The following is a 12,894-nucleotide window of genomic DNA, read 5'->3' on the forward strand; positions in this document are numbered from 1 at the left end:
TTCTTCATTCACAGATGGTAGCTTGAAGGATGGCTGCAGCTGAACCAAGATCAAGCAGTTGTGAGATGTTGAATGTTTTTAGTCTTCTTTCTTTCCTTAGCCCGAGCAGCTGAACAAGAAGAACAAATCACACTTTCCTGGTGCGATAACCTTGTTCATCTGTTAAGAATGAAGCAGTCAGAAAGGGGCGATTTCCTAAACCATTAAGACTGTCTTAACAAGAATCTGTATTTTCTAAATCTGCAAACCAGTGTGCCTTGAAATAGTAAAGTATCAGTTATTCAAGTGTGTATATAATTTGATTTGTGGATATTAAATATCACGGAAAAAGCTGTTAAAAAAAGAGATTTAATGAGTATATGTGTTTTGCAAATGTTTCAAAGCAATAAAATCATTAATTTTATGAGAACATACATTTCTGAAAATCTGTTGAGAAGGCTTTTCCATTTCATGTTTTGTTTGCAAACTCGCCTTTAACTTTACAAGGACTGTTTCCACTGCCTCTTTTAAAACAATGTTATTAACTGCTTCCCCTTCATAACGATTATAGATAGTGGGCTTTAATAATTTCAAATTATCTTATTGTGATACGGCATTGGGTTATGAAAAGTAAGCCTTAGAACTGCTGACACCAGAGAATTTCTGATTTTCTTGGAATGTGGTATAATAACTAAATAGTTTTGCTTTTCATCTAATTAATTAAATATTATAGGTTATTATAGATATAGTTGCAATATAAATATTTTTATTTCTTGGTCATAGAAGACTAGTAGACTAGTGGCTACCACGTGTGGAGTGTATCATATTCAGTATTAAGTACAAGTTTTGTTTTCTCCAAGAGTGGGATGCCCTCTATAGCTTTCTCTTTCAAACATATATAAATATATTAGGTTGCACTTTCTACTTGGATTGGTTTGGTTTGTTTATGGAAAAAAAGAGGCTGTTGGAGATTAAGTTATGGACTGAAAGAGGTATGCTTCTATGTGCCTTTAAATTGAGAAAAATGTAAAAGTTTAGGCTTTTCAGTACACAAGATATCCTAGGAGCTCTCTCACTTGATTTGATATGAGAATTGTCATGGAAGTATGTAAAGTGGGTGTTGTTCTGTGTCTCTTCCTTATTTAACTACAGGGCTTGTAACTGAAAATATCTGAGACTGAAGTAATGAAAAGCCCAGCTTTGACACAAAAATCCTCACTATGTCTGGTACAGAAAAGAAACCAGAAAACATACTTATCTGTTCCTTTTGCAGAGTGGAGTGACAAGTCTGTTGTCCATGGCCACAATATTTGCTAAAAGATGTAAGCAGGGAAGAATTGTGCAACTTAGCACTGAAAACCATAATTCGTCCCCCTCAGAACGAATACCAAAGTGAATAAAATAATGCCCATTAAAAAATATGCATTAGGATCACAATAAAATGAAGTATTCACAAAATAAAACTCCTTTAAAGTTAGGAAGCTTTAAAAAAAAATAAAAATGTTGTAGCATGTATCTACTCCCAACATTCACAGGTTGCTAGCATTGTAGGTCGCTGTTAGAATCATATAGCATAATACAAAGGGTGCACATTTTCCCACTAAAATATTTAAGAAAAGATTTTAAGTTTGAAGTGGACAAGAAGTCAATTTCAGTGCACTGCTTAAACTATCAGGTACAGAATTAGTCTTAGTATTAAATATGTGCCTGCATTATTTAAAGGAAAACAGAAAGATTGTCAGTATAATCTGCTGTGCAAAGTCAACGGAATTTGTGCAGCCGATTATATGACTTGACAGTTTAAGATGCATTTTGATGCCTTGAAATCAAAGCACTGCACCATGAACTGAACTTAGACCACAGGCTGGATTAGCCTTGATGTGTTGGAAAAGTAGGGAGGATTGAGAGATTTCCTTTAATGATATATTCCTGATCCAAACAAAAATACTCATGCAAACACACCTTGGCAGTCCAGTATTATTTCTTTGTCCTGTGCGTTTTCTGAAGTTTTATTCCCAGTATTATGTGCTTTCTGATTCTTCTCTCTTCCTGTTTTCTGGTTTACAATTTTTTTCTTCTGAACTCCCCTTAAATTGAGACATTTCAAGGTCAGATCACTTCTCAGCTCCTTCTCATATGTCCTCAGTTAACAGACACACTTCTGTAGCTCCTGCCACACCCCTCACTTGGCTTAGTCCGTTCTGCATCACTTGCTTTTACTCACATTTTTGTAACCTCATTTTTCACAGATGAATGCAATTCTTTTGGGGGTGGGAACAACTGAGGGCTAGACTTTGCAGCAGAACTTTTGCACCTGAGGAGTTATTTTCACCAAATAAGTGAAAATAAACAAGGTATCTTCTCACCTTTCCCTCAGCTGTGTATGTATGTTCATCTTCTGAGGAAAAGCTTGTGTATATCTCTGGAAACAGAGGTATTGAAAAGGACTAGTTCCAAAATACCTGTGAAATTCATTAGTATTTTTCATATTCTGCATCTAGTAACTAATTGAAAATAGCTTTTATATTTTGAAACAGAAAACTGACAACAAGGAAGCAGATACATGTATATGTATGTATATATATGAGTATCTATATGTCATAATTATATCTTTTCCTATAGATAGATGTAGAAATATGTCCGAGATGTCTAAATATGTAGATTTCTAGATCCAAAAATACTCAGTTAGCTGGATTTCCTACAAAGATTCTGTATTTGCACATAAATCATTATATTGGCTATTAAAACACTCAACATGGTATATCTACCAAAGACCTTCTTGGTCCAGATTAAGTATCCTATAAAATTGCTAAAGTTGTGAAGGCATATAGTAATCCCAGAAGTAAAAGCAATACAGATCAGAGGTGGGTTTTTTTGTAAATTATAATTTTCTACTTTATTAAAAAAAAAAGTTGTTGTTTGCCTCATTAAATCTGTTTGTGTTTGTTGTATAAGTTTCTAAAGTCTTCATGAGGAAAAAAATTAAAGCCTTCAGAAATGTCAAGCTGGATGTCACTACTGCCCCTCAAGAAGAAAAATATTATTATACCTTAACTTTGTTTTCTTAATAGTTGGAAAAGAAAACAATTTAGAAAGTAATAATTAGTCATCTGCTTCAGATCTAAAGCAATTTTTCCTGTGAAAGCAAGATGGACAGGCCCATCCTACTTAAAGATATCACTTGGAAAATATGAAAGAATTGATTTACAGTGATAAAGGTGAATTTGACAGTTGTAAAACAACTTGTAAAACACGTTTTTCAAAAATTTTCCTGTCTCCTTCAGGCAGAAGTGACTGAAATGTGTTAGTTTTCCTCTTGTTAATTACTCTGTTTCTAAATAAAGCAGAGATGACAGTAAAACTCTGCAAGTTATGAATGTGTAAACCCCCTCAACCATGCAAAAAGGCATAAAACCAAATAATTTCACATGATAAATAAAGTTGAGATCAGATCTTGAACTGAAAGTGGAGAATTATGGTCAGTTCAGTACAAATGCACACATCTATGCCTTTTAGTTTTTACCTATTCCTCCAGGATTACCTGCAGTCTCCACGTTATTGTGTGATTTGCAAGATTCATAAGAATTTTTGGAAATTACTGAAGTGCTTCAAAACCACAGTGATTTTATTAAAAGAAATTATTTGCATTTATGTTTTGTGATTGGCATTCTCTCTCACATGGTACTTAATTAATAGGTTTTTTTGCATTTCTTATTGTTCATCTATTAGTAAACTGCTGAGTGCCAAGGAAGTTTGTAAATTTTCTCTGCAGAGGCTGTTACAGTCACTGAGATCTTATCAGAACCCTGAGGAACATTCCTTTTGTTTTCAATCCCTGTTGGCCGCTATTCATGTGGTAGCCTTGTGGAGGAAGAAACAGTTCTCTACAGGAAAATTAATTACATGTAAGATCTCAATGGTAGGAGGAGCTGAAGACCAGGATACTAATACAGGTCTCAGCTATATAAAGCTCCTGCAATTAAAAGTCTTAATTTTTCTTTAGCTATGTACCACAGATCTGAGAGCTGCTGGCAGTTGTACCATGTGTCCTTGACATATATTACTTCACATACCACAGACTTAAAAAGGAAAGCTGAGTAGCTTCATACTTACTATTTATTGAGGCAGTAATTTATAGAGGTGTTGCGAATGAAACATCACATCCTAGCTGTGTGTACATACACCTAATGATTTATCCTAGTGCCTCCATTGAAACAGTTCTATTGTGTCTAATTTGCAAATATAATGACGCATCTGCAGTCAGATCACAAGATTCAGAAACATTGAGTATTAATTCTCTGATGCAAGTTGGAGCTTTAATTTTTGGTAATTAAATTTTTATTTGATTAATTTTTAATCATATTCTTACTGACTTCCTGCTAAATTAATGGTGCAGAATCTACAGTCCAGGGAGAAGAAGAAAAAAATTTAAGTATGCTCATTATAATGTGGAAGAGAGTGCAAATAAAGCCTCATGAATCAACTCAGCAGGTGACTATTTTCCTGTCTTCAGCTACTCTCTCACTGACCACTGCTCCTTGAGTGTCTTCATTTCCACTTTGCAGTTGGTAGCCCTACTGAAAACTGAGTGAGGAGCTTGTCTGGCTCTCTGACTACTAGGGAAATTTATCAGCACATTGTTTTTCCCTTAATTCTTTCTGAGTGCCCCTCACTGGGAAAGGAAAAAAAATGTTAGCAATAAGCAACCAGTTCTTATACCTTGTTTCTTGGTCCCAGGTCCAGCTTAGAGGCACCTCTAATGTATATTAGGTGTCAGTGATTTCCAAGGGCTCAAGAGCCAGTGGTTACTGAAACACTGCATATTCCAGTGACCTTTCCTGTCCATGCCCACTCTGCCAGGAAAGTGGAAAAAAAGCAGATTTGGAGCATAATCTCTCTGTTGGCCTCTACATGCAAGATGGTTCTCCAGGAAGGACCTGTGCCTGTCTTGTACTGTCATTATTCCTTACTGATTGACTCTGGCACTTTGTCTTTCTTGGAATAAAATGAGTTGAATTCTTCCTTTGTCATTCACTGGCGTAAGAGTGCATTATACTTCGCTGTACTATCTACCACAGCAGTGCTGTCGTCTGGATAAAGTAGGACAACTTGGGATCTAATTTTATACTTCTCAATACCCAGATGATCACTGTAGATTATATTCAACATATCTAAATCCATCATACTGTATAGCATTATGACACAAAGTCTCTGTTCAAAGTCCTATTATAATCTCATTGCCTTTAGCAATTTTGTTTGACTAGTCCCTGTAAAGATGTATCCTTTGAGATACTTGTTCTTTTTTCTGTTGGCCTTTCACTCACAAGAAATTCATTTTAAGGTTATATCAGATTACTTCACATCATATTTATTGCTGTCAAATTAATTTAGAAACAGTTTGCATTTGGTTCCTATTTATTTTAAACCATTCTTCCTGCAGTTCCTTTTTTTTTGCTTCTTATAGGTGTTCTTGAAAGTTCAAACTCCATTACAAATAATTTTGCAATACCATCTTCATTTCCTGAAATCCACAAATTCCACTCCGGCTTCTGAAGTGAGATAGTGACTGAAGTGTACTAAGAAGTCATGCAGCTGCTCTCTATCAATCTGGACAAGGCTGCCTTTACAAAATAACCACCAGTGCATGATACTAGAGAGTGGTCCTCAGTATCTTCAACTTCTATGTGTTTCACCTTAGGTCTTGTTTACCTCTGACAGGATGTAGTGAAATTTTGATGCATGAAAATGGTAATTGTATTTACTTTCCCAGACAATGTGAAACAATTCCCCATCAAGTAGGCAGCAGTACAGCATGAATTCGTGTCATACAAGGCTCAGTGCACCAGCACCCTATTAGTTCACTCTGATGAGAGGTTTAGGAAATATGAATGGCTTAGAAAGTTTTTTATGGTACAGTGTAATTAGCTGTATCTAAACCAGAATTAAGAGCAAATACCTTTTAGGGGCTGAGAAATCTTGCTGTGGAACAAAATGTCAGACTAATTTAATTTATCCTTGATTAAAGATCAATATAGAAAAGAAACAAATGTCAAAAATGAATATAACAATTATGTAAACTGCAGAGTAACAGAAGAGCCTGGCTCCAAACTGACACTTCCCACTAAGACAAACACTATGTCAAACCAAAGCTGTAGGGCTGGCACCGAACACAAACAGCCATAGAGATTGATGCATTTTAAGGATGATGAATATCATTATGTAAACAGTCCTTCAGTCAAACTTTTTTAACACTAAAATCAACAAGGAAAATGTCAGATGAAAAATGCTTTCTCACAGTCAGAACAAATATGAAGCCAAACTTAACTGTTGTGACAGTAATAAAACCCACACAGGAACATATCTGTACCTCTAGAGGAAATACCTGATGAAATAGTGATAAAAGATATGAGATGACATGAAATGAATAAGGCTTGTTAAGTTAAGTACAGCAAAACCCATGACATCAGACAGCATAAGTTGAGAAAAGAGAAAATGGTTTGTAGAAATGTAATAAATTAAAAATAGAACATAGATAAAGTTCACTATATTTTTATGCATCTTTGACTGTTGGAGAGAAACACAACTCTGCTGTGTAGTCTAAATCAAAGTTAATATATGCCAGTTCTGTACCTGGCTTTTCCTTCTCATGTAAACCGGGACTCTTGGGAAAGGAATGACTCTGAAGCATCTGAATAACCTATAATCCCTGACAAAAGGCAGTAGAGAAAGATCTTTTTATGCTTTCAGTACTTAAGGGTCTTCATGTAGGAGGGAAAACAAAAAGATGTCATCTATTTCATTTCTTATTTATGTAAGTGGATATTCCAGAAACTACTACAATTGAAAATATATTCTTTCTGGAAAGAGGTGGAAAATTAATTTGGGAAAATGCAGGTATTACAAAAAAAAAAATTGTCCAAATTCCATTGTAAAAAAATGGAATGTACCTAATTTATTACATTCTTACATTTGTATTGTTGGAATATTACTGCATATTCTCCTTAGCAACCACCGTGTCTCAGGGGAGCTGTGGTTCACTTGGCTTATGGCAAAATTATTTCTCTGGTCTGGACTTCATGACTGGATTGCATCTACATCATTCCTGATTGACCTCGCTTTCTTTACAACAGACTATTTGGGTAAAGTGGTCTGAGTGGACTATAAAAATCTGAGAAGCATAATGTCCTTAAAACATAACTTCTAGAAGACAGTGAGGACCTTGGCGGCCACGGTGGAACACCAAATGAAATGGTTTGAATCAAAACTTCATCCCAAAGTGAAATGTTATTTATTATGCTACACCTCAAAGAAGCTATTTAGACATTTCCAAGCTCCTTCTTCATTTTTCATTTGCACTAATAAAAGGTTAATATTTTGCTTTTCAGGCTAATTTGAGGTGCTGAGAAGCATTTTAACACGATATGATATTAAATACCTAATATCAAAATTTCTAATGGGATGAAAATCCCATTTTTTTCCAGTTGCTAATGACCTCTGGAGACATTCAGGCTGATGTGGTTTGTGATGTCAAACAGCTGTAGATGAAATTATGAGGAACAGTTGACAATAATTAAATAAAACAAATGCAAACCTACAAATCTGAGACAAGTAGATAATTGCCATGGTATTATTTCATGTGATTTTTTTATGGGATATTAAATACCATTAAATTGTCATAGTCTTAGCAAAGTCAAAATAGGAACAGACTAATCTGCAGATTTATATTTTAGACAATAAAGAAATCAAACAACACAGTATTTAGTTAGAATGGACAAGCTTCTGAAGATTTTCTTCTTTTTTTAATGTGAAATTGATTAACTGAAAATAAGGTAATTTATTGAGTTCACCCAGCAACTGAAGGTGAAACAATTCACAGAAATTACACAACTGCAACCCATTTCCTTGTGTATGAATTATCTCCGAGTAAGCTGTGAAATTTCAAAGTGTACCTGTAATTAAACATATTTGCTTAACAATTCTAAATCTGCAGTTTATTTGCAAAAGCTTTATATACAAATTCAATATTCAAAATTCAAGCTGCTTGATTAGGTCAGTAGGCACATAATATATCTCTATTTCAGAAGCTTGATTCTTCATATGAAAAATCTGATACGAATCATTCAGAATTTGCTTTTGGCAAATACTCTTCAATAGTATGCTCAAAATTCATCAAACATTATTGTTAGTACCTCTATTCACCAAAATAGTTAGAGAAAGCAAACAATACTGAGCCCAAATTACTAAAATGTCTATGTAGCTTTCCAGTGCAAGGAAACCTGGTTGATAAATGGATTCAATAGCATAAAAGAACAAATTATATTCACTTGCTCAGCTTTTGAAGGAAGAATATTAACACATCTGCAATATATGTAAATTCCTTTAAATATATGTGAGTAACTTATATAGCTACTCCTACATAGTTTTTTATAACAAAAGTCATTGTTTATCTAAATTTTAAATATAAAAAGAAAGTATATTTACTTGTGGAGGCTAGATGTATTAGATTTGTCTGAATTATTTTGTTCCCTAATTTGGAAGATACATTTTTCAGCGGCTAAGCTATACACTAATATGAGAAATTGCTTATCTAAGACTTTTTCAGTGCTACAGAAAATGTTAACAAAACAATAAACCAGTGTTTCAATGGGAGCCGCAGTGCGTGCATGTAGTAAGTATATGGAGCTTATTCTTTTATATGTTCATAGTCTGAGTTCCTTCTCTTTTACTGGCAGGCTTATTGTAGAACTACAAAAACCATGAAAACTCAATGCTAACTTAAAGATGCAACCTCTGTTACTTTAATATTTCTGTACTGTGTATCAAGGCATAGTTTGTGTTAGATAATGAAATGGAGATGAGGCAGAAAACACACCTCTGAAAGACTTTCTGCACAAAAGGATGAACACATAGTTCTTTGCACAAAGCATTAGAAAATACTGTGATATTTTATTATTAAAAATGCTGCTGAAAAGTTTATACATATGTGTCCAGCCATATATATCTTCTATCATTACTTAAGGCAAAAACCAAAAAATTGCAAAACAATAACAGAAGAAACCATTAAACCCTGCGTGCCTCTTAAGGTCAAGAATATAAGCCTGGGAAAGTACTTTTGTTTTTCTTTTACAGTTTGCAAAGTATATTTTGATATCATTATTATAGAATTCTATGAAGACCCTATAAATCTGTTCCCTCTATAAATCATACATCAGTCCAGATGTATCAAATTATTAAATCAACTTGATTGTAATTACTTTTAAAAGCTAAAATCATTCACTTACAGGAAATTCTTTTTTTTCCCAAATGTCACAAGCTTGACACAGTACTGTACATATTGCTAGCAGAAGACAATTGGAAGTACTAAACAAATACTGTAATTCACATTACAAACATACCCAACTGATTATGATGCCAAGCATCATTACCTTTTTTTTTTCACTTTTTTCTTTTTTTTTCTTTTTTTTCTACCTTTTTTTTTAAGGAGTTATGAACTGCTGCATCTCAGCTGAGGCATTACATAGGTGGTGGAAATGGCCTGGTTTAAAGTCAGCATTAATCAACATTATGTGATGGACCAGTGGAAAAAGAAAAAACACAATTTTCCATTTGCTCCTAGTTAAATTTTGGGGTTGTTGCTTCATTGCATTCCAGCCTGAGCATCCAGGGGTTGTTGCTTCATTGCATCCCAACCTGAGCATCCAGGTCAGGTTTATAACACATTTATTACAGGTAAAGGATTATATCAGCCACATGTTGCATTTTTATCAAGTCATTAACTTTCTTTTTATTTCTTTCCTTCAGAATCTATTTTACTACCTGCTACAACAAGGAATTGTGTAGATTAACAGATCTCAGTGAATCACCTTGTCTTTGATTTTATTGGTAGGGGTGACTATTTTAAGATATTTTACTAGAAAACAAGAAGTGTAGAAAACAAGATGATGTACAAGGCATCTTGTGTTAGATACTTATGGGGCATATGCTATTGATGCAGCTTCGTTGTAAATTAATAATGGAAAATACATCTGGGATAATCATGTTCAAGTACAGACCAATTTGTTCAAATATCTTTGGTTACTATCTCTCGATGATGGAGTAACTTTCAAAGAGAAAATATAAAGCCATCATCACCTGTGAAAACTTGCTTCTAGCTTTTCATGTTCTAATCAGTTGTTTGAATCAAACTGCTGAGTTCCTTCGATAGCTCTGCTTGGCCCTAGGTTTCCTAGTAAAGGAAGGGCATAAGGAAATAGTCAGCTAACAATTTAGCTCTTCTTGACTGTGACAATTTCTGGCATTTTTGGTTTTATTAAGATGCAGAACACTGACTATGGGACTGCTGTGAAAAAATTAGAAAAGTATTTTCTGACAGGTATGCTCTCAAGCACGAAACAGGGTACTGGGCAAAGAAGTCCTTTACACACTGATCATTTCTGAACACTTACAGAACCACCCAGCCAATCAACCCACTATGTCCTCACTTTGAAATTGTGGTTTTATTTCCTTTAGCAAAGCCAAGAACATGCTTTCTCAACTGAGATTCCACTCCAACTGCTGGTGAATATAGAGCTAGTTTTTCTTAGTAAAGGCTGACCAAAACACAGGCTTTCTTTGCTTTTGTCAGGGCACAAAACTCTTCCAAAGGTATCACAATAACCAAGAACTACAAACTGGATTCTGAATATATATTATTAGATGTTTCTTGATTCAGTTTAACAAGATCAAAATAATAATAATAATAATTATTATTATCTTTTGTGGCTTTTTTCTTCCACTTTTCTCATCCATTGCTGTGTTGCAATTTAACAAAGGCTAACACAAAATTAAATTATAGAAAAGAAAGTTTCAGAAAAAAACAACAATCTCCTATGAATACTTTAACATGCACTAGTGTAACCTGTAAGAGAAAATATGCAGGTCACACAGACAACTGTATCCTCTGCATGACACCATGGCCTCATATAAATGAAACATGTTAGAAAAAAAATGGGTTTTTTTGTTTACCACTAGTAATTAAGAATAAATTCTTCCTCTGGGCTTGGAGGAAACAGAGGTGATATGACTAATGTATATACACATAGGTCACAACAGAATGCACAATTTTTCTAAAAGCTCTTTTCAAACTGAAAACATCAATAAAAGCTTCTTTTTTTTTTTTTTAAACTCACAGCTATGTACATTTTTACAAAGTATCTTTAAATATAGTTCAGGCTGGCAAGTCATCTCTTTGCACAGAACTATACGTATTTTTTTACTGCATAGTCAGTCCTCCTCTTTTTTTTTTTTTTCATTTTTGTTTTTAGTAATAAAACTCTATTTCCCCCATCTGGATTACAGCTTCATATGCAGGGTAAAAGCCCATGGTGATGTCTTTGTTTTAACAAGGGCCATTCATGGTATGGCACATAAAGAATTTTTTTATTATTTTATTTATTAAAAAAACCAAACAAAACACCTGTACAGTCACTGGCTCTGTGTTCCAGAAGACTCTGCTTTGCTTGTTACACTCAAAACACCATTTTAAGTGACGACTTCTGGCCTCAATCAAAGTGGCTGAGATCTTAAAGCAGTATCGTAACAGCAATGTACACTTTTCACATTTCACAGGGTTTGTAGTTGATCTTTAACATCAGAGAGTTTCTGTGGGAAGGATCAGTAAGAAAATAATGACTGTCCTTCTCTTTTACTTGTTTTACTTTAGATTTTAGCAAGGTGTTCAATGGATGGTACTATAATTTTTTTCCTCTTCCTTTTTTTTCTTTTTTGTTTTGTTGTTTTTTTCTTTCTTCCAAGTGGCTTGTGAGGGTAGAGAGGGAAGGGCTGAGCTATACCCTAGTGGTCGAATGTCCATGGGGTAAATTTGTACTGTTTTGCCCTCCACTGAAGGTGTTGAAAGTATGCAAAGGCTGCATTCCTGTCAGTGTGTTTGGAATCATGGTTATGGTGTTGGGTGTCATTAGCGGGATGTCATCTGGGGACCTTCTCAAAGTAAGAGTGTAGTCAGGTGGACAGGTTAGTCTCAGCGTGTCATGGGCTTGCAGCGATTCACACTCATGGTCATGTTCTAGCTGTTTCATCTGCAATGACATAATCTCTTCATTTTGTATGTGTGCGATATCATTGGTTGTGTTCCTCTGGGGACTGGGGCGTCTGTGAGTCTCATGACGCCGCTTGTCCTTCTTGTAATACAGTGCAGCAAAAGCTAAAATATTGAGGAACAGCAAGGATGCCCCCACAGCAATGGTGACACTCAGCTCTGTGGAGTAATCTCGCTTGTTTTCTATCAGAACTGTCGTATCCTCCGGAGCTGTTTTATGGGTGTCTTTTGAATGTTTGGGATTGTTGGCAGGTGTCATTGCTGGGCGTTTGGTGGCTGGCCACAATTTACCAGGAGAACGTCGTGTCACATAAGGAAATGATGTCATGTCAGGAGGGGGGACTTTAGTTGTTGTGGAAACATACTGAAATATTTCATTCAGATTGTGAAGGTGTGGTACAAGCTCCAACCAGAAAGCAACTTTTGTTGCTCGGTAGTGATCACGAACTCGGGGTTTCAGGCCAATATGCAGATAAAGCTGGTCTTTGGGATTGTATTTGGACCAGGCCACTTCTTCAAAGCGGTTGGGTTTTGTGTGGATGAACTTTGTGTCCTGTGGAACAGGCTGGTTTGGATCTCTAAAAGAATAAAAACATGCAATATTGTAGTCATTAAAAAAAACAAAACCAAAAATGCCCAAACACCCTCTATCCTGTAGTTACTGGTTTATCTTATAATTAACATAAACTAAAAACACGAGCTAAAAACATCTCTCAAACTTAACAACAGACGTTAAAAACCAAAATAAAAATTACTTTCTTTACAATGCACCTCAGGCACTGTAATACTTTTTTACACGAAAACAGAGAAAGGGTTTG

The 12,894-nt window shown here is 34.9% G+C and overlaps 1 protein-coding gene across 2 annotated transcripts in view; it reads right to left on the minus strand.

Annotated features, from left to right (window-relative positions):
• Positions 1-7,430: 7,430 nt before the first annotated feature.
• NLGN4X (neuroligin 4 X-linked) overlaps positions 7,431-12,894 on the minus strand; it is a 119,268-nt gene continuing 113,804 nt past the window's right edge. The window contains exon 6 of one of the 2 annotated variants that reach the window (XM_009565983.2): positions 7,431-12,654. In XM_009565983.2, coding sequence (XP_009564278.1) covers positions 11,805-12,654 — 850 coding nt within the window. In that variant the 3' untranslated portion in view covers positions 7,431-11,804. The remainder of the gene's footprint in view (positions 12,655-12,894) is intronic. The other variant, XM_009565985.2, reaches the window with a different exon arrangement.

Source organism: Cuculus canorus, chromosome 1 (genome assembly GCF_017976375.1).
Source record: "Cuculus canorus isolate bCucCan1 chromosome 1, bCucCan1.pri, whole genome shotgun sequence".
NCBI lineage: Eukaryota > Metazoa > Chordata > Aves > Cuculiformes > Cuculidae > Cuculus > Cuculus canorus.